At 45.3% G+C, this 19,228-nt stretch overlaps 1 protein-coding gene across 4 annotated transcripts in view; it reads left to right on the plus strand.

Moving 5' to 3' along the window:
* ACCS (1-aminocyclopropane-1-carboxylate synthase homolog (inactive)) overlaps positions 1-17,194 on the plus strand; it is a 28,851-nt gene extending 11,657 nt beyond the window's left edge. The window contains exons 1-15 of one of the 4 annotated variants that reach the window (XM_076344407.1): positions 1,318-1,369; positions 3,819-4,432; positions 5,943-6,002; positions 8,708-8,778; positions 9,326-9,395; positions 10,545-10,611; positions 11,068-11,165; positions 11,753-11,830; positions 12,821-12,921; positions 13,635-13,724; positions 14,766-14,811; positions 14,961-15,102; positions 15,708-15,850; positions 16,231-16,384; positions 16,604-17,194. In XM_076344407.1, the coding sequence (XP_076200522.1) occupies positions 3,836-4,432; positions 5,943-6,002; positions 8,708-8,778; positions 9,326-9,395; positions 10,545-10,611; positions 11,068-11,165; positions 11,753-11,830; positions 12,821-12,921; positions 13,635-13,724; positions 14,766-14,811; positions 14,961-15,102; positions 15,708-15,850; positions 16,231-16,384; positions 16,604-16,902 (2,016 nt within the window). In that variant the 5' untranslated portion in view covers positions 1,318-1,369; positions 3,819-3,835 and the 3' untranslated portion in view covers positions 16,903-17,194. Of the gene's footprint in view, positions 1-1,317; positions 1,370-2,020; positions 2,681-3,818; positions 4,433-5,942; positions 6,003-8,707; positions 8,779-9,325; positions 9,396-10,544; positions 10,612-11,067; positions 11,166-11,752; positions 11,831-12,820; positions 12,922-13,634; positions 13,725-14,765; positions 14,812-14,960; positions 15,103-15,707; positions 15,851-16,230; positions 16,385-16,603 lie in introns of those variants that run through there. The other 3 variants (XM_076344405.1, XM_076344406.1, XM_076344408.1) reach the window with 3 other exon arrangements.
* The last annotated feature ends 2,034 nt before the right edge of the window (positions 17,195-19,228 follow it).

Here is a 19,228-nt window from a genome sequence, read left to right on the forward strand (position 1 = left end):
AAAAACCCTAGGAAAGTAAAAGCACACCTTTCTTATGGGGGTGTGGAAGTACAAACTCGAGTTAAGCAGACCACTGGAAAAAATCCAAACTACTATCTGATCATAAGTTATTAGGAAAGGTAGTGTCATTTTTAAAGCTAAGACTTGTCTCCCCCCGCCCCCCCTCCCCGAGACAGGATTCAAAGTATTTCACAAAATAGAATGAAGATCAAGATTTTTATTTCCGTTTCACAGACTGAGAAATGGAATCATAAAGGCCGTGAATGATTTATTAAAATCCAGAGGGAGGTTAATAAGAGTCAGATAAAAACCCCACAATGCTGCGATGAAGCAGATCTTTTGATCTAAAAGGAAAATCACGAACCTAGTATGTGTTTCACAACCTGTACACTAGCCGTGAGAACTGTGATACAGGATGTGGACGTGCTGTGTTTCATTCTGTTTTTCTCATAAATTACTGTTTTTATGTTCATACTCGTTGCCTTAGGGGTCAGTCCTTATCCTGCCAGGCTCAGATCCGGACTGAAATTTCCAAACTGATGGGCCATGGTGCAACACGCTCCATCCTGCAGTGTGGCTTGAGGCCATCTTCATGGCTGATGTGGTGGGACAGCTCTGTGAAGACTCGAGCCCTGCAATTACAGATCCCTGTAGGGAATTTGACCTGGTGATGTAGAGGGGAAGCAAGAAATCCTGCATTCGCTCTCTGCAGTCCTCCACCCCATTCAGGGATGTAGCGGGGTGGGGGTGGGGGGTACTTGGAATGATTTGAACCATGCAACTAACTGATGGGGGCCGGTAAATAGAGTGAACTGATGTAATGTCTGGTCCCTCCATACCTGCTGCTTGCTAAGCTCTCTGGGCGCGGGAAGGAAGACAGCCAAACTGGACGCACAAGTGCTTCGCTGGTGTCCGGGGAACGCAGGCAGTGACGTGTCCCCAAGCCCTGCCCGAGTGACCCGGGGGCAGCCGCTAACACCGGCCGATGCTGCGTACCCCGCACGCCACGCAGCTCTAGCCAAGCCGAGCCCACGTCCCCACAGACCCGCCACCCGCACCGCGGCACCGCGAGTAAACGGCGCCCGGGGGGGCAGCTCTGCGGGGGCAGCGTGAGCGGGCTCGGCCTCTTCACCGGCGGCTACCGACGCGGGGAGGGGCCCTGCCCCTGCCAACACAGCTCCCGAGGGCTCCCGCCTCGCTCTGGGCCGGAGCCCGGGGCGTGACTGCGGGCGAGGCCGTGCCGAGCCGTGCCTGGCAGCGCCGGGCGGGGCGGGGACGGGCGGGCCAGCGGTGCCGAGCGCGGCGAGGGGCAGCGGGGCGCCTCCTCCGGGCGGCGCGGCTGTGGCACGGCACGGCACGGCGTGGTACGGTGCGGTACGGCACAGTACGGTGCTGCCTGCCGCCGGGCCGGGGGCAGGGCGGGCGGAGGGGCGGGGGAGGGACCCCGCAGCGCTGCGCGGAGCCCGGCGCGGCCCCGGGAGCGCGGCAAGCGCCTGGCACGGACTAAAGTTATCCCGGAATAAGGCTGCACGCATGTGCGTCACCCCGGATGTGAACATGCCGGCCCGGCTCCCCGCTAGCTCGCTCCGCCCGGCTCTAGCGGACGGGCTAAGCCGAGCCGTGCCGAGCCGAGCCGTGCCGAGCCGTGCCGGCGGCCGTACGGCCCGCTAGGGGCTGGGGGGAGGCGGGGCCGTCCGGGCGCCCTCGAGGGCCACGGTGCGAGAGCCCCCTCCCGGCGGGGGGCCCGGCCCCCCGGGCGGGGCCGGGGCGGGGGCAGGGGCAGGGGCAGGTGCGCCGCCCGGGCGGGGCCGGGCCGGGCCGAGCGGCGGGCGGGACCCCCGGCGCAGCCCGCCCCGGGCGCCCCCGCGGTGCCGCCGCCGCCTCCCCCTCCCCGGCGCCCCCGGCCCCCCTCGGCGCCCCTTCCCGCCGCTGGCCCGGCGGGGCTCGGCCCGGGGGGGCTGGGCAGCGCGGGGGCCGAGCCCCCGGCCCGCCGGCACCCCTCCCCGGCCCGCCCCGCCGCCCCGCGGCCGGGGTCCGGGAGCTATGGATTTTCGGGGGAAGAAGTACGAGCGCGGCAGTAACTGGTCGGACCCCGAGGTGGTGGAGCTGCTGCAGCTCTGGGCCGATGAGTCGGTGCAGATGGAGCTGGAGAGCTGCTTGCGCAACCAGCATGTCTTCAACCGCATCGCCGAGGTGCTGCGGGAGAAGGGCATCCACCGGACGGGCGACCAGTGCCGGGAGAAGATCAAGAAGATGAAGCTGGAGTACCGGCGGATCAAGGACAACAGCAAGGCCCCGCGGGGTGGCCGGACGTGGAAGTTCTACGAGGTGATGGACCGGGTGCTGACCAGCCGGCCCGCCCTGGCCTACAGCTCCCTGAGCGGCAGCATGATGGCTCAGCAGGTGCTGCAGGGCAGCATGGTGGAGAGCTACCATCACCAGTTTGCCTCCTCGGCCCTGCCCTTTGGACACTCCCAGCACCCTGAACTGATGGAAATCAAATGTGAGGAGGTGAACTCTGATGAACACTGCTTGACCCCAGAGCCCCCACCATCCATGTCTTACCAGCAGGGCTCCCCTGAAGAACATGAGATGGAGAGAGCCTTCTTGGAGAGGGCCCAGAACGACTCTCCCATCTCCAGGGTGGAGATTCCCATTGAAACCAGTGTTTCACCTTCAGGTAGGGATAGCCTTTTACATTCCAGCATAAGGTTTCTGCCCAGTTTCCCAGAAAGAGAGATTTTTTTTTCTGGTGCACAGATAGACACCTGGTTTTCACACTGACGTTTGGATCCTTATCTTTCCACATCCCAAAAAGCTTTAAAGTAGAAGGCTGGTATCTGCATTCATAGTCTTCTGGCCATTCCCGAAACGTATCTTGCTGCAGGTAAATAAAATCTAAAATTACTGCGCTAGGCTAAATACTGTGTATGAAATCCAAAGGGCTGGCATGTCTGCCATAAGCCGGGCTAGGCATTTGTGCTAGATTTCTGCATATAATGCTGACAGTGCTTACCTTATTGGAAAAAAAAAAACCTGCATGCTTTTTGGTATAATTTGAACCTGACCAGGGCTGTCTGTGGTCCTCATGCTGAATTGTATCAGGAGACCCTCTTCTGCCATGGCTACACTATAAACCTGCAGGTGAAACTTTCCTTGCGTTCTTTTAAAATATTTTCCGGATCTAATCTTTTAGGACACTCAACAATGAAGAATACTTGGGAATAATCATTGCCTGGCTTTCTAAGCTATTAATTAGGACTTGGAAAGAAGATGTTTTTGAAAGTCACTGGCAGAAACAGCGTATCTGTTTACAGGAGATGAGACTCCTGCACTGGACGTGCAGTTGGCCATTGCCTGGCTGCCAGGAAGGGTACAGCCTGGAAATCCTGGGGATTTCAAACCGGTCTAGGACAGGCTGATGGAAGAGCACGGCATGATGGGGAAGAAGAGAGACGATAACCAGTGTGAGGTTGATGTCTGAGATCAGGAAGAATGCTATGTCCTCTTCGCCGTGGTGGTTGCGTAGTTAGTCCAGTGGAGGGAACTGATGATCGTTTGGGTTAATTCAGAGGCCAAGTACGGGGCTGGGGCTGGCAGCATAATGGGGTGCCCACGTGTGAAGTTAAAAACAAACTTCAAAGAAACTCGCAAACTTCAAGATGTACCTGACAGGTTTTACTTTGGTTTTCCTGTAAAACCCTACAGTAGATCGAGGGGTGTTTCCTAGGAAGGGCACGGGAAGGCAGCAAAGCATGCCCACGCCACTTTACTTGCTGCGCGTTTAATTTTTCTTCCTTGCTTTTACATATTCACAGGTTTCAGTGAGCCCAACATGGCAAACTCATCACGGGTCCAGAACATGGTTCCCCGGCCTGGCTTCTCCGCCTTGCATCGGCTGAGAAAAAAGCGGAAAGGCCAGCGCGTGAAGGACCCGCTCGATGATCTCTTGCTGAAGACCCTGACATCTCAGCGGGCCATGGAAGAGCGCTTTTTGCAGATGGAAGAACGCCGATTTCAGCGAGATTTGGACGTGGAGGAGCGTCGGATGCAACTGGAGCAGCGCCGGTTTGAACTGGAGCGGGAACATGAGTTCCGCATGTTCAATGTCTTTGCTCAGATGCTCAGCATCCTAAAGCAGAGCCATAGCGGCTCCTCCTCCTCCGTTGCGATGCCTCGGGGCTTGGACTTCAGCCAGGCGCTGTCCGAAATTGCGGGAATGGGAGGAGGAGGGGGCGACCTGCAAGAGATACGGGCTCGGCCGCTTACTGAGAGGAGGGTTGACATGCACAGCTTCTGTAACCCCAGCGATTTCCAGAGAAGTCCCTACCTCTCTGCTCGCGGCAACATTGCCAACATTTTTCGTGGCTCCACCGAGGAAGGGTACAAAGCTTATCATGCTGACAAGTATGATGAAGACAAGAACCCCAATGTGAGTGAGAACCTCAGAGTGTTTTCCTGGCTTTCTTGCTAGGAAAAAAACTTTCTTAGAGGTTTGCTGACAGATATGCTAGAAGTGTGGGGGTTTTTTTGATCTCGCTAATACATGGCGGGTCAAGCTGTTTGTTTGAGGAAGAGAAATGAAAAGTAGCTTTGCAGATCGTCTGTATATCAAAGATGAACCTGTTCAGCTCAGGTTTGCACGCTCTGATTTCCCTGTTGGGGAAATAATAGCAATAGTAGACCTTGAAAGATGTAAGAAATCTGCAGGAACAAACAGAGCTCCTGTTCCTCCTTTCACCTCATCACCTCTGTTGCCCACTGAAGACCATCTCTGATTATCTGATTATATCTGATTATTGCAGGTGATGGGTGCAGGAGGTACAACAACTAAGTGGTAGACTTTTTTTTAAATTACTTTTAACTAACACTCAGCACTTTTTCTGCCTGTTTACGCTCAGCTGCTCAATTGTAAGTAGCTCATCATACCCCCCTTGTGGCACAAAGGCTGAGTGTTAATCCTTCATGGCAGATTATTACTGAGTAACAAGTATAGTAAATATAAATAATTATTAGTAAATATAAATAATGATTTATATGTGGATTACTTTTTAATAGATCTTGCATTCAGATACTGAACTACTTGAAACTTTAAAAATGTTTTATTATTAGCCCTGACTTTAGTCACACTGTGTTGGGAGGTGAAAACTAGATTTTTAAGATAGGAAAACACAGTGAAGTTTTTGATACAAGGTGCATTATGAGGCACAAACTCCCTCTTCTGCCAACTGTTGTCTATGTAGGAGGTAGCTTTTTAAACAAATACCTAAAATTGGACTTGTACTTTAGTAACATCATAAATGTACAGCTGCTTAGATTTCCTTTTGCATTTTTAAAAACGTATTTACCTAACCTCTTCCAATAATGAAAATGTGCTAGTAGATTTGAACTCTTCAAGATCTAATGTAGTGCTAAATAAGCAGGGCCAAATGCTAAACATGGAACTGTAGGGTCATCTCTCCAGAGGGGAAAATGTAGTGTTTTAACCACTTTTCATGACTACATGTTTATGTGGTTTCTGAGCAAATCTGTGGAGTGGAATGGTAATGATTGATAAACAAATGCTTTTAGATAAAGAAGTGTATCCAAAAAGTTGTTTAAAACTGCTGCAGAAGGGTAAACCTTGGTTTTCTCAGAATTGTTTTAGGGTTTCTTTTGTAGTTAGATATATACCAGTGAGTGAATTCAAGATTAAGTTAAACATACTCTGTAAAGAAGTACGAACTGTTAGTTTATTGACTAAGAAGCTGAGTGCCTGGGATATATATGTAAACACACACACAGAGATATGTGTCTCAAGTTATACATGGTGAAGTTTATGTGAACTGTGTTTTGGCTTTTCCTTGGTAAGCTTTTTGGAGGCAATTTAGTGAAGTGATAGCTAAGGTGATGTATGCACGTGTTTTTTGTGTCTATAAACAAGAAATTGTTTATTTTTCTAGGGTATAATAAACTTCGGCACCAGTGAGAATAAACTCTGCTTTGACCTGATGTCTAAGCGGGTAAGTCCTATTCCAAAAAGAAATACTGAATTTGCTGTGTAGCTTCTCCTCAGTGCTTGCACTTTCCCAGAGTTATTGCTGTTGCTCAGGTTTCTCTGGTAAAGTTTTTCATTGTGAATTTTTTATTTGTTGGAAGTTGCTTTTGAGTCCGGCTATTTGTACATTTATTTATGTTATTTTTCCAGAAGGATAGGAAGAAGGGTGTTTTTCCGTTCCTCTTCATGATGGGTTTCTCTTTGGGGATGTATTTGGCTCAGAAAACTAAAAGAAAATAGGATGCATTTTATTTTCTCCTGCTGACAGGAGTTGATTTAATACAGAGGTTTTGAAATTAGTTTTGAACTCTATTTAATGTCAAGGATCTTCACATCTGTTCATTATAAAGTCACACGATTTGGACACCCAGTTCTGAATTTACCTGAAATGTGTGAGGGTGGCAGCAGTGAATGGTGGCAGCTCTTGAAATCTCTCGAAATCAGACTGGGTCAGCTGCTACCTGCTCACTTTGTTCAGTTGCACCAGGGAGAGGCATGAAACACAGCACAACTCAAAAAGTGGAAAAAGTGAAAAGAAAACAACAGAACCGTGCTCTAGAGGAATGTTTCTTGATTTCCATTAAAATCACTGCCCAGGTGCAGCCTGCGAGGCAGGCAGGTGGCAGTTTCTCCTACCTGAAGTTGTCTGTGGGGAGGGAAGGTGGCTCAGGGTCGGACAGTCGGCCTCTGTGGTTTGAAGTTCATGGTTGCTCCCGTTCCACCAATTCCCACCCTCAAAATGTTCCTTGTTTTATTTCTGCCTGCCACTCCACTGACTCGGGGGGACGCTACCCCACCACTCCGCCTTCCAGCTAAAAGAACAGGTAAGGCAGAGCTGCTGCCTGCACAAAAAAGGTGCCTTCTAGGCTGCGTAGGTGGTACCTTCCTTCCTTCGCTGTCCTTTCCCCTTAAAACTAACACCAAGCCTGCAGTAAGTAGTGCAGAGGGAGACGGTAGTCAGCTGCATCTTAATTGGCCTTATTACGAAAATGAGTTAAGACTTTGTAAGCTATAGTGAGATGAGCCATCACGCTTGTGGCAACAAGCTGAACAAAGATATTGTTGCCAGCTTCTCGGTCATCACAGCCTGGAGTGACAGTATGGATTCACTGAATGCAGCACCAGCTGGGATTGTAGGCAAATAATTTGTTGCTATTTGGGATAATAAATACTTACTGTTTCCACTGAATAATGTATCACATTTCTGTCTTCAACTTTTGACCCTTAAATTAAAGAATATTTTGTGGCGTGACATCTCAGATGGTCTTCCTTTCATTTGGCCCATCTGGCTTCCTTAGCCCTTAATGCATTACCTTTAAGGGTTCTCCTCTTTATTATTGCATAGTCATTTTTGGCCAAGTTTGCTGATGTGTTTTATGTTGCATTCTCTAGATAGGTTTAGGAGAGAGATCTAAGGAGGCACTGTTCTGTGCTACGTAGGCTTCAAGAACATCTGCAGCTGAATAAAGGAACTTTAATCCTATAATATCAGGTTGTAATTTTGCATGGGATAAGGACAGTGTCTTTAAACTCCAGAGCTTGGCACCAGTTATTAAAACACCGATACAGAATGTTGTGGTTTTATTATTATGTGAGAAACTTTCACACTGCATGTTGAATTTCCCTCCTCCCTTGCACTATCACCTACTTGTCGTGTCCCTCCACCCTCGCCTTTTTTAATATTAACTCATAGATTTGGTTGCCATTAAATATTTGGAAGGTACATTGTACATAATATTTGTTTATTCCCTTTTTGTTTATGTAAAATGTCCTCTCTGCCCATATCACTGCTGTGCTTTCCCTTGCAACTTCATAGAACTGGATTATGTGAAACCCTGATATTTACAACCTTGAAAATATTTAGATAAAAGCAGTGTGCATACTTTATCTAAATATAAACATTAAAAAGGGCTCCACAGTTCAGGTGAGTCTGTCTTTGAGATCAGAATGAACTCTTAATAAGGAACAAAGTGCCTGACCCAGGGAAGAATTATCAAGAAGATAATTTCATTTTTCTCCTGTCTTTTGAAAGCTCCTGTTACGCTTTAACACTTACCAAAACTTATCAGAATTAAAGATCTGAAGGAGCTGCAGTAACTTGGAACTGAGACATAAATGAAAGCTAGAATTCATTAATAAATTTAATATATTGAAAGTTTATTAAAGAAAATACGTATCTGACTGTGATTCAAAATATTTCCTATCTCTTTCTGACAGTCTAGACCTGAGCTTTCACAACTGGGACTTACTTTCCAGCTGAAAGCTGTTGTCTTCAGAGCTTGGGCGAAACACTCTTTGGGACTCTTTGGGTTGCTTCATTTGCTGAGAAAGTCTTCTGCAGGCATCTTGGTTATGGGCATTGTGTGTATTGCCCATTCTGCGTCCTTTTTGTAGATCTCTGTGCAGCAAAGTTTTGGCTGCAATAACTTAGCAGAAGCGCGTACTTCACATAACCTGAAGTTATCACTGATCAGTTTGCTGGTCCTTGCTTCTCCAAGCTGCATTAATTGTGATGGTCAGTGGCTTTCTCAATCCAGTTTTACAACTGTTGAAGTTGCACGTGTGTGTGTGCGTGTCTGTGCAGGTATGTGCCTGTACATGGATCCCGTCTACCTCCATGTTTCCGATATCAGTGATTGTGCTTTTAATGGTTCTTCTTGTTGCTCCCAGCTGACACAGACCGATATGAATCTGATGGAGCCTCCACTGCTTCAGTATCCTGATTGGAAGGGACATATGTTGTAAGTCTTCTCTTTTCTGTAATGCTTCTCTTTTTGACTACTTGTCTGATAAGCAGAATGGATGAATACAAACTTGTTCTGCTACACTCACTAGTTAAAACTTTTCTAGGTCATTTAATCATCTTTTTCTTTGCAAAACTGTAAATTAGCTGCCCTACCAGTTCATCCAGTTAAAAAACCTTTTATGTGAGAGAAGGTGCAATTTTTCTAAAGCAAACAGAGTTTTAAAAGCACTGTATACATTAACAAATTAGGTAACGCCAAACAGTTCTTTGAAACATAGTGAACACTTGGGGACTTTAATCTTCTCTTCTGTGCCTCGATTAAAGCTCATCAGAAATGTATGCAGCATTATAGACGTTATCTGTGACACCTTTGCTGTGTGTAAAAGTCATGTCTGTGGCATGGGCCTGAGCTATCCTGTTTTCTAGCTATTTTCACCAGACTTTACTGTGCCCTGGCTTTATTGTCCCGAGATGTGGACCTGGGGAAGCCCAGCCTCTTGGAGAATAAGCTGAATTAATATTTGCTTTTGTGTCTTTCTCAGTTTACGGGAGGAAGTGGCTCGATTTTTGACCTATTACTGCAAGGCCCCTGCACCTCTTAAGGCAGAAAATGTGGGTAACCCACTTTCCATTGGTGTCTCTTCTAATGTATTGCCATTTGTTGTCAAACAGTTTCATCTTCTTTTTTTAAACAAATGATTTGGTAAGATGACAGCCTTTTATCATGTAAATGAGATTGATTCATTGCCATTTCAGTAGCTTTTGATGCACACTTCAGCCAAAACACTTCGGGTGTACTGTATATTTGCCTCATGCTTTACTTTTGTGTGCCAACTCCTCATGCCAGTACTCTCAGTGGGGCTTTATGTTTTCATCTCCTTACTCAGCTCTGGGATCTACTGTGCCTGTATCCCTCAGCCTTGACAAAGAGTGCCCATTGTTTCAGTCAAGTTTAATTTCATCCCGTTCTGCTGTTACACCTCAGGACAAAAATCTGTAATTGAGCCAAGAGTAGTTTTAGCCTGTAAAAACAGACCTTTTCAAACTTTGCGGCACTGTTGTAAGGAACGCATCAAGACCTGAGTCTCTGCAGGACTTGCTGACTTGGGAGAGATGCAGACTGGGTGCAGGCGCCTGTGGAGATCGGGGACTCCTGCCTCTGCTGAGTGCTGAAGGCAGCAGGAGCTGGTGCAGCCATTGCTTTTCTGGCTGCAATAATTCAGCGGAAGCCCATACTTCACGTGAACTGAAGTTCAGTTTGCTGGTCACTGCTTCTCCAAGGCAGCAGATTCTGCCTGATACTTGGAGTGACACTCATGGGACTTGTGAGCATCTGTCTTCTAGAAGCAGGAGTCAAACCTGCTCCTGTACAAGACAGTGGTTTCCACTTTTGCACAAATTTGGCAGAAGGTTGGAGCTGCTGTTACCACGAAGAGACAATAACACATTAGCTGATGAAAAGTAGTTTGCTTTTCTAGCAGTTCAGAACTGCTCCCCAATTTTTTCCCTACTTAAAGCCTACTCTTTTTCTAAATTGCTTATTAGAATCGAGAACAGCACCGGACAAAGTGTCTCTGAAGCAAAGAACAGGGTTAAATGTATTTCTGGTAGAAGTGGGATTTCAGCAGGAAAATTACGGGAACATCCGTGCTAAAGAATTGGGGAGAAAATATATTTCGGTGATATGGTCAGAAATTATTATTTTATAGTGTTGTCTTTCTATGGACAGATTCATCACTAGCCTCTCTCTTTCTTCTGTAGGTGATTGTTTTAAATGGTTGTGGCTCTTTATTTTCTGCATTAGCTACAGTACTTTGTGATCCAGGGGGTAAGTGGATTTTGGGAGATGTTTTTAATGTTTATTTTTCATGGGAAATAATGTGTTACTCCGTTTAAATATTGTTTGACAGAAATGAAGTAGTGGAACTGGCATTGGCCTACTGCAAAGTTCGTTTCGTGCAAGGTTGTGCTGTGAAATTCATCATCTCCATGGTCTGCAGATGTCATGCACTCACACTTGGTGTCTTGCCCTGTCTGCCTTCACTGTTTTCGTGGTGCCCTGTTTTAGTTTGTTAGACTAAAAGTGTGCTATACTCATGTTTACTTGGGTTCTTGCAGAAGATTAAAGAATTAACGTAAAAATGAAGTGGAGGAAAAGGCAGTAACATTACAGTGTTTCCAGAGGGCACAGCTGTAAAAAAGCTTTCATGTTTAGATGAAGTACATTAGAAGAGAGAGAAGGACTGTGACCTGTTGATAAACAATTTTGTTTTCTCGGTTCCAGAAGCTGTTCTGATTGCTACTCCCTTTTACGGTGGTATTACCCAGAGTGTCTTCCTCTATGGTAATGTCAAGCTGGTGTATGCCTATTTAGACAGTAAGGTAAGATCTTACCTCAGATTCTGGAAGGGAATACCAACCTCTGTAGTTAAAATTGATACTGGAAAGTGCCGAGCTTTGGGAACCTCTGAAAGCAGTCCTCAGAATGAGGATAGGCTGCAGCCTGTGGACATTTTCCCAGTTTATTGCTGGGAAACTGGGCACATAATTTGCAAGAAAGTTGTTCGAGACCATAAATCTGGATTCCAGTCCTGTCCTTTTCTTGTATCTTACTCCCAATAACGGCTCTTGAGAGGAAAAAAATGGCCATTTTGAGCCTTGAAGACAGAAGTATGTACTGTCCTACTAAAGATGGTCCCAGGGGTAGAAGAGCAGATGGAGGTCTTGCATTGTTTTAGTTATTCAAGCATAACCAGAGAATTCTGTGTGTGTGGCCAGCCTATGATGAACATTTCTTTGATTTTATTTATTTATTTATTCTCTCTGTAGTATAAAAAGATAAGAAAATGGTTGCGAGGTCATTATTGTTGGGTTTTTATTTTCTTTTGGGGAACATTTCTCAGGGGATTGGCTCAAGGCAGACTCTATTGAAAAAACGTGGCCTTTTTTATCTTTGTGATGTCTTTCAGATTACTGGAACAAGCACTCGGCCTTTTCAGCTTACAGTGGAAAAACTGGAAAAAGCCTTGCAGGATGCCCGGGCAGAGGTGAGTTTGGCCAAGCTTCACATCACCAGTTAAGTCTACAATATGTGGCCTGAAGATCAAAACATTTTCAAAACCTAGCACCTGGCTTTCTGGTTGTCCTTGTAGACCAACTGAGATGAGGCTGCTTGCAAACTCAGGGGCAGTCTTAGGGGGAATCGCCCGGTGTCGTGTCTGTCCAATTTTGGTCACAGCAGAAAGGAAAAACCAGGAGTACCGGACCATTCACAAAGCACTGGAGCCCATTCATATCACAAAAAAAAATGTACTTGGGCGTGCACTAAAAACTGGGGACTACCCAGGGTTTCTCCTTCAGGAAGGCCAGCTGAGTTACCCCAAAACTGACTGCTCTACACAGTAGTGCAGATGAATCCACTAAGAACACCGAGAGTTTTTGCAGGAGGGAGAGAGGTGCAAATCTAGAGGATAAATGCAAATGAGTATCACCTTTCTGAATAATTAGTCTGTAAGTTTTCACGTTGTCCTAAGCCCTATATATGTTTAGCCGCATCTTTAGATCAGTACCGGCTCTGACATCTCCAGCCAAGTGTGCTCTAAATGAGAACAGTTTGCATCCACATAGCTCAAATTCCTATCTTTCTTGCCTCATTCATGGGCAATCTTCAGTAATCTGTTACTTCCCAGTTACTGATACAGCTCAGAGAAGGTTCTCTTCCATGCTGAGAACGTGTGAGAGCATCTTTCTCATTAATTGGTTGACCAGATGGCAACAGTTGTGGCAGGCTCCCTCTTTTCAAAGTCATAGATTGATTCTATAATCTTTTCCTCAGTTCACTTTGCAAGTGGTATAATTATAAAAAAAATCTTAATTTGTGGCTGAAAGTTTTCTCATACAAATCTAACCTTTGAGGTGAAAAATCATGGTGGAAGCTCAAGGGGAATCTTGTGTCACACTCACTGCTCAAGCAGAGGGACTGAAAATTTATCTCATGATGGGTGCTCTCTTAATACTGTGTTATTTGTGTTCTGCAGGGTGTCACTGTAAGGGCCTTAATTCTTCTGAATCCCCAAAATCCCCTCGGGGACATCTACTCCTTGTCAGAGCTACGGGATTACCTGGAATTTGCTAAAAGGTATGTCAGTTTGGAAGGCTGAGGCATCCTGAGTCGGATACGGCTTCCAGAATCTGGTGGACTACTCACTGTCCCTGAATTTATCTGTGAATATCTTTTAAGTCAGGCAAACAGTCTATTCTTCAGACACAGTGGTGGGCTTAAGAGAGGAGAGCGGAGTGCTGGGGACAAGAGAACATGGACCATGCAGTCATCTGGAGTGGCAAAGCAACTTGCATCAAGGAATGCAAGTTTTATTTGTTGGTGGTCCTAGCAAACACTATGGCATTGTGCTTCTCTGGTAGGAAGCTGAGTTCCTTTCCTCTCAGTTTCTCTGTATGTGCAAAGACAAAGAAATATATGAATATGGGTTCCCAGCTTCATCATCGATCACGGATACTCCCTGAGATTCAGAATCTGTGAGATTCTGCGTGGATGATGATACAACTTATTCTAGACGGGTAGTACATACAGGAATTAATTTTCACCAGTGCATTGGAAATGACTAAATTTTTATCTTGTTATATGGTTGCAGTGGGTGACAGGTGGATATATCTCAAATCACTTCAATGTACACATAATAGACCTTCTGAGTTGTGAAAAAAATGCTTTGCTTCCGCAAAATTTGGTGTCCCTCTTCTTTGTATAAAGCGAGACTTTGCAGGCCTGAATTTATATCTGCTTCTAAACCAGAAGCAGCCGCCTTTTGTAATCTCCATTTTGTCCTTTTGCAGACATGAATTGCATGTGATAGTAGATGAGATCTACATGCTGTCAGTTTTTGATGAATCAGCCACGTTTCACAGTGTCCTAGGCATGGACAGGTAAAATCAGCTCCTACTTCCCTGGCCATCTTCCAGTGACAGTTCAACATGATGCCTTGCTGAGAACTTGTGACTGGAAGTTAAGTCATGAGCTAGCAAATTCTGAATCTGCCTTACGCTGATCTCCTGTTTTTTGTAATTTCTAAATGGCAAATGCATTTTGTCAAGTGCAATCTAGCAAGTAAAAAATGGTAGTTAGTTTTCTGTTGTGGTATACTTTTCAATGTGTGCTTCGGTATTTGCTTGTGACAGTCCCCAAAACTGGAAACAGATGTTTCATTTGTTGAGAGCGAGGCTTTTCTTCCTACCTAAACATTGTTACCTCTTTCCCACATTTCTGTTGATGCCTGTGAAGACTTTCTGTTGCTGTTTACTTTCTTTTTTTTCATACAGTAGTCACGGATCACAGTGCTATTACAGACTGGAGAATGGGTTTTATTAGGTATTGATTTAACGAGATGAAAAACTTTTCAAATCTCACCTTTCAAAAATATGGTGTGGGGTTTTTTGTTTTTTTTTGTGTGGGTTTTTTTTTAATTTCTAGTTTTCACCAGCGGTGCTATCTTTCTTTTTGTGCTCAATTGCAAGGAAATAAAATACACTTGGTTAAGTGTTAGCTCAGTGTTGCTGGGCTTGGATGTACGACATTGCAAAAGAAGAATTTTATCTCCTTCTGCAAAATATTGGGGTTTGAAAGAAAGAAAATTACTTCTAATTCTTGGCAAATACATTGGCACAGGCCTGATTTGTAGTATTATATGTACAAGCTTCATATGTGCAGGAAACCTGCGCATGAAATATAGCACTTGCAAGTATCTCTATGTCTGAAATATTTAAAAATTGTGTCTAAAACTAGTTCCAGGGAGTTCCTAGATTCTAAAGTTAGGTCGGATTTGAATTTTCCCTACTTGACTGATGTTCCGTGCTGCACTGTCTGTCATTGTGTAATGCTGCCTCTCTGTTTCTGCAATGCTGCACTGGTGATCCAAAAGCTTCAGCACCTATGACACTAACTGCCCATCTGCATCCTTCTACATACAGATTGCCTGATCCACAGCGGACTCATGTGATGTGGGGAATAAGCAAGGTGAGTGCTGGTCGCCATTGTGCCGTGGCTTCCTGGCTGGTAGGGTTGGCCTGGTGTCCTCAGGTTCCTCATGCTGGAAAGAACAAGGCAGTAGTAATAGGATCCCGGTCTTCCTGTGTAATAAAGTAGTCTCTCCGTGTCTTCTGCAGGATTTTGCTGTCTCTGGGATTCGTTTTGGTACTTTATATACAGAGAACCAAGATGTTGCTAATGCAGTGGCTTCTTTGTGTTATTTCCATGGGGTTTGTGGACCCGTCCAGCACAAGGTTGCACAGCTGCTTAGAGACAGAGGTGAGTCAGTAGCTCCATGTATGATCCTCTGCCATTCTGTGTGTCTTGGTACCTGGGGGATCCCCTCCCCTTACTTTCCCAAGTGGTCTTCTCTTTGTACAGCTTAATTGACAGTCTTCTGTATTCCTGAAGCTGCCCATGTAACACGAGGCTGACAGTTCTACAGAAAAGGACCATTTCTGCAGAGTTCCTGATCAGCAGAATTAGAGGAGCAGCTCTGAAGAAATGTGATAGCTATTTGTATAGAAATAGCCAGCGTTGTGTAGAACCAGCTGACCAGAAACAAAGAATACAGGCTTGTGGGACGAGGGAAATGGAACTGGATTTCTAGCTTTGCCCTGGATGGAGTGCTAACAGTCCACAGCAACTAAGAGCTATGAATGTAGGGAAACTTCCTCAGGAAGGTCAAGAAGATATTCTTCTGCACAGACATGAAACTGCTAAATAGTTCTTGCCCCTCTTTTTGCTATTTGAGGAAACAGAAAACAAAAAAAGGAGGTGAAGGGTGAAATGGAAAAAGGCACTGTGAGTGTTTTGGAAACTTGAACGGATCTGAATTCTTGCTCAGTTTGTGATTTTTTTCTTTATCTTCTCCTTCTGGTCAGACTGGATCAACCAGGTGTACCTGAGGGCCAACCATGCCCGCCTAAAAGCTGCCCATACGTATGTGACAGACGAGCTGAAGACACTTGGGGTTCCTTTTCTCAACCGCAATGCAGGCTTCTTTGTCTGGATTGATTTCCGAAAGGTTGGTAGTCTTAGGAAAGGAGGCTTCCCCTGGGATGAGGGCAGGCACGTGGTGCAACTGCATCTAGAGGAAAGTTTAATATTGTGATAAGCATTTGGTTTTAACAAATTTGTTGTCTGATGAGCAGAGGGAAGGGCTGCCCAGTATTTCTGTCCGTTCTTTTCCTTTCGTCTGTCTGCATTTCCCTCCTTGCAGGAATCTTACTGCTCTCAAGCCACTTTCCTCCCCATTTCTTCCTTTATATCACAACTGCTGTACTTCAGAGGTAAAAGGTGTCTCCCCTGGCCTTTGCAGACCTCATGGGAATCACAAATTCATGAGGATCTCAGTGATTTAGCTTATATGTTTCTAACCTCTGGCACTTCTCCTGACTCTCCTAGTACCTCAGGACAGGCACATTTGAGGAGGAGATGCTGCTCTGGAGGCGTTTTCTGGATAACAAGGTCCTCTTGTCCTGCGGTAAAGCCTTTGAATGCAGTGAACCCGGATGGTTCCGCATCATCTTTGCTGACAAGACCCACCGGCTACAGTTAGGTGAGTAATGCTTTCTTCTCTTTTTCCTCCCACCAGAATTTCTGCAGCACTGTTTCCTCCCCTCCTTAATCCTAAACTTATCCTATTATTATTATCCTCGTCTTCTTGTTTTTTCCTCCCTTTCCTTCCATCCTCCAAATTTTTCTGGATCTGATGGATTTGGGGACACTTGTGGCTTAACCTAATCCACTAGTGTTTCTCCTCCTTATACCACTGCAGGTATGCAACGGATCCGCAAGGTTTTGGAAGAGCGGGAGCAGGAGATACTGGCCGAGGAGAAGGAGCAGCCTTGTCAGTCAGAACAGGATGGCAAAGCAGACAGCACAGATGAAGTAATTTTTGTGTCCCGCCAGCAGGAGCCTACCTGTGCCGGTAGCTCCAACCTTGGTGACCTCATTGGCCTCCTGCAGCAACAGATGCGTTCATCCGACTGGCTACAGAAAAATACAGCCGAGCAGTTTGCACAGGAAAAGCCAGAGATCTACGATGTGTTCAGCAAACTGGTTGGAAAGCAGTAGGGGTCAGTGAGCCTTCAGGGGGTTTCGAGCAGTGACTGACCCTGGGCCCCTAACAGCTCAGCAGTGACTTCCAGCAAATAATATATTTTCTGTATAGCAAGAAAATCACTTTGTAAAACCCCTCCCCTCCCCCCTGTTTGAGATCTCTAATTTGTATTATATAGGTGTATTCCTTGGATTGGGGTGAAGGTAGGGAATGGTGGGGGTCTTGTTCGCCTGCTACCCCCTGTCCTGCAGCATCACTGTATTTTGTATTTCATTTCTAATGAATATGCTCTTAACTCTCTTATAAGGTCCTGTGGTGTCATTTTTTATGCTTCTTATTTCACGCTTTCCAGGAAGACAGAGACTTGAGATTGTTAAAATGTGTAAAGTTTCCCTTTTCCTGAATGAGGACCAGATGTAACTAACTATTTCGGGGCCAGAAGATGACTGCTTTCTCAAAGAGGTGTTTTTGGGAGATAGAACCCAGTGTGAGCCCTAACTTAGCCTCAGCTAAGGGTAAATAAGCATGTGTACAGGTTCATCTGCATGGGTGAGGCTCTTAGGATCGTGGTCATGTAGTCTGAGTTCTGTAAAGCTTTATCATTTTGAGTTGGTTTCCAGTCTAACCTGAGATCAGCCAGTATCCAACCCCCTCAGTTGGCAAAATGCCCGTTTTTGTTTCTCTCCTTCTTTTTTGTATGCATAGAAATAAACAGCATCCGTTAGCCTCTTGGCACAGTGTCCACAAAAGAGCTAAGAACAGAGAGGTGATTGAAAGTAGATGTTCTTTCTGCAGCCTTCCTATTCCTGGAAGTCCTTCCCTTCCGGTTAGCAGTGAGGTATATTGGCAGGGCAATGCAGAGAATGCTGCTTCTGCCACTGTGCAGAAGGTGGTACATAGGTACATAGGTGTACCTATGTACCTACTTTAAGCCCACAGGCTTCCAAGGTGGCAGCTTCCACCATTATCAGGGTAATTAAGGCAATTTTTTAGCTATGTTTGTCAATTTGCAGGGTAATGTAATTTGCAGGTAATACTGTTTGACTAAACAGTATTCTTCAGTCTCCTCTCGTTCCTCTCTTTTCCGTTTTAAAAGACACTGTTTCCTGTATGATGGTGATAAAGTATTTCAGTTGGAAAACTTCTTTCACAGATACAAAGCTCTTTAATTTCTGGTACTATAAAATTTAGGTATCTTAAAGGAATTTAAGCTGTTTTTTCTGCATACAGATTAATCCAGAGTTCAAGGAAATTACCCATGAAAACTGAATGGAAGTGCGCCTTTCTCCTCCTGTAATTTGTTCTAATAGTAACCACGTTTCATCCTGGCGGCATTATGGAATCTGTTTATATAATGAGTTAGAGAGGTGAAAGATAAAGTTTAGGCTAAATTCTGTGCTGTCAAAGCAGTTGGAATTTGCCGATCACACAGTGGAGAACCATCTTCTACTCTTCTGATCAAACCTCCAATATGAAATTGGAAAGGCAGGAAAAAAAATCCTTGGTCCCATGATATACATGCATCTTGCTTAGATTTCTTCTCTGTAGATCATTTAGGAGAAGGGTGGTATTGAGAGTTAACAGGAAATTCAGATTATTCTTTGGTTCAATCTTCAAGTAAAACAGCTTTCATTTTACAGTTACTTTGTGAGGTAGGATGTCAGTGATTGATGGCTCACAGCGGTACCATTGTGGCTCTGTTGGTTTTGTTCTTGGGCATCATAGATCTGGGCAGATGGGGATGTCATAATGAGTGGCAAAAACATATGTCTATGTCATAAACCAAATTATTAAGGCATAGGTAGCAAATAATTAATGCGACTGCACTTTGGTGAGGTGACGGTGGCGAATTGCCTGCACAGTGAGAAGGAGAGTCTGACCAGTGGTGAGGAGAAGATGGTGCTGCATGTGGCAGCTGTTAGAAGTAACCGGTCCCCCTCTCAGATGCCAGTGATGAGGCAAGGTTGGTGAGGTGATTGATGAGTATAAGGGATAGATATAAGCATCATATTTGCTTATTGGTTTGGCATTTGTCCATGTACAATATTTTTAAGTACATTCTTTGATTATTATAATTTATTTTCCATTTGCTCTTGGGTGTCCACAAAGAAAGCTATAGCACAAGACAGGTCTTCTTAATGGAATGGGAGGCGAGATGTACAGCCAAAACACAAATGGACTTACTGGTTTGCCCTCTCTTACTTATGTGTCCCAAGGAGGGTCTGAGCAACAAAAATTTAGGGAGACAGCTCTTTGAAATGAAGAACCAGGTAAGACTGTATAGGCATTAGTTGAAGTGGTACTTCAGGAGATTCCTATAACGAACTCAACTCATTAATT

Source organism: Aptenodytes patagonicus, chromosome 7 (assembly GCF_965638725.1).
Source record: "Aptenodytes patagonicus chromosome 7, bAptPat1.pri.cur, whole genome shotgun sequence".
Classification (NCBI taxonomy): domain Eukaryota; kingdom Metazoa; phylum Chordata; class Aves; order Sphenisciformes; family Spheniscidae; genus Aptenodytes; species Aptenodytes patagonicus.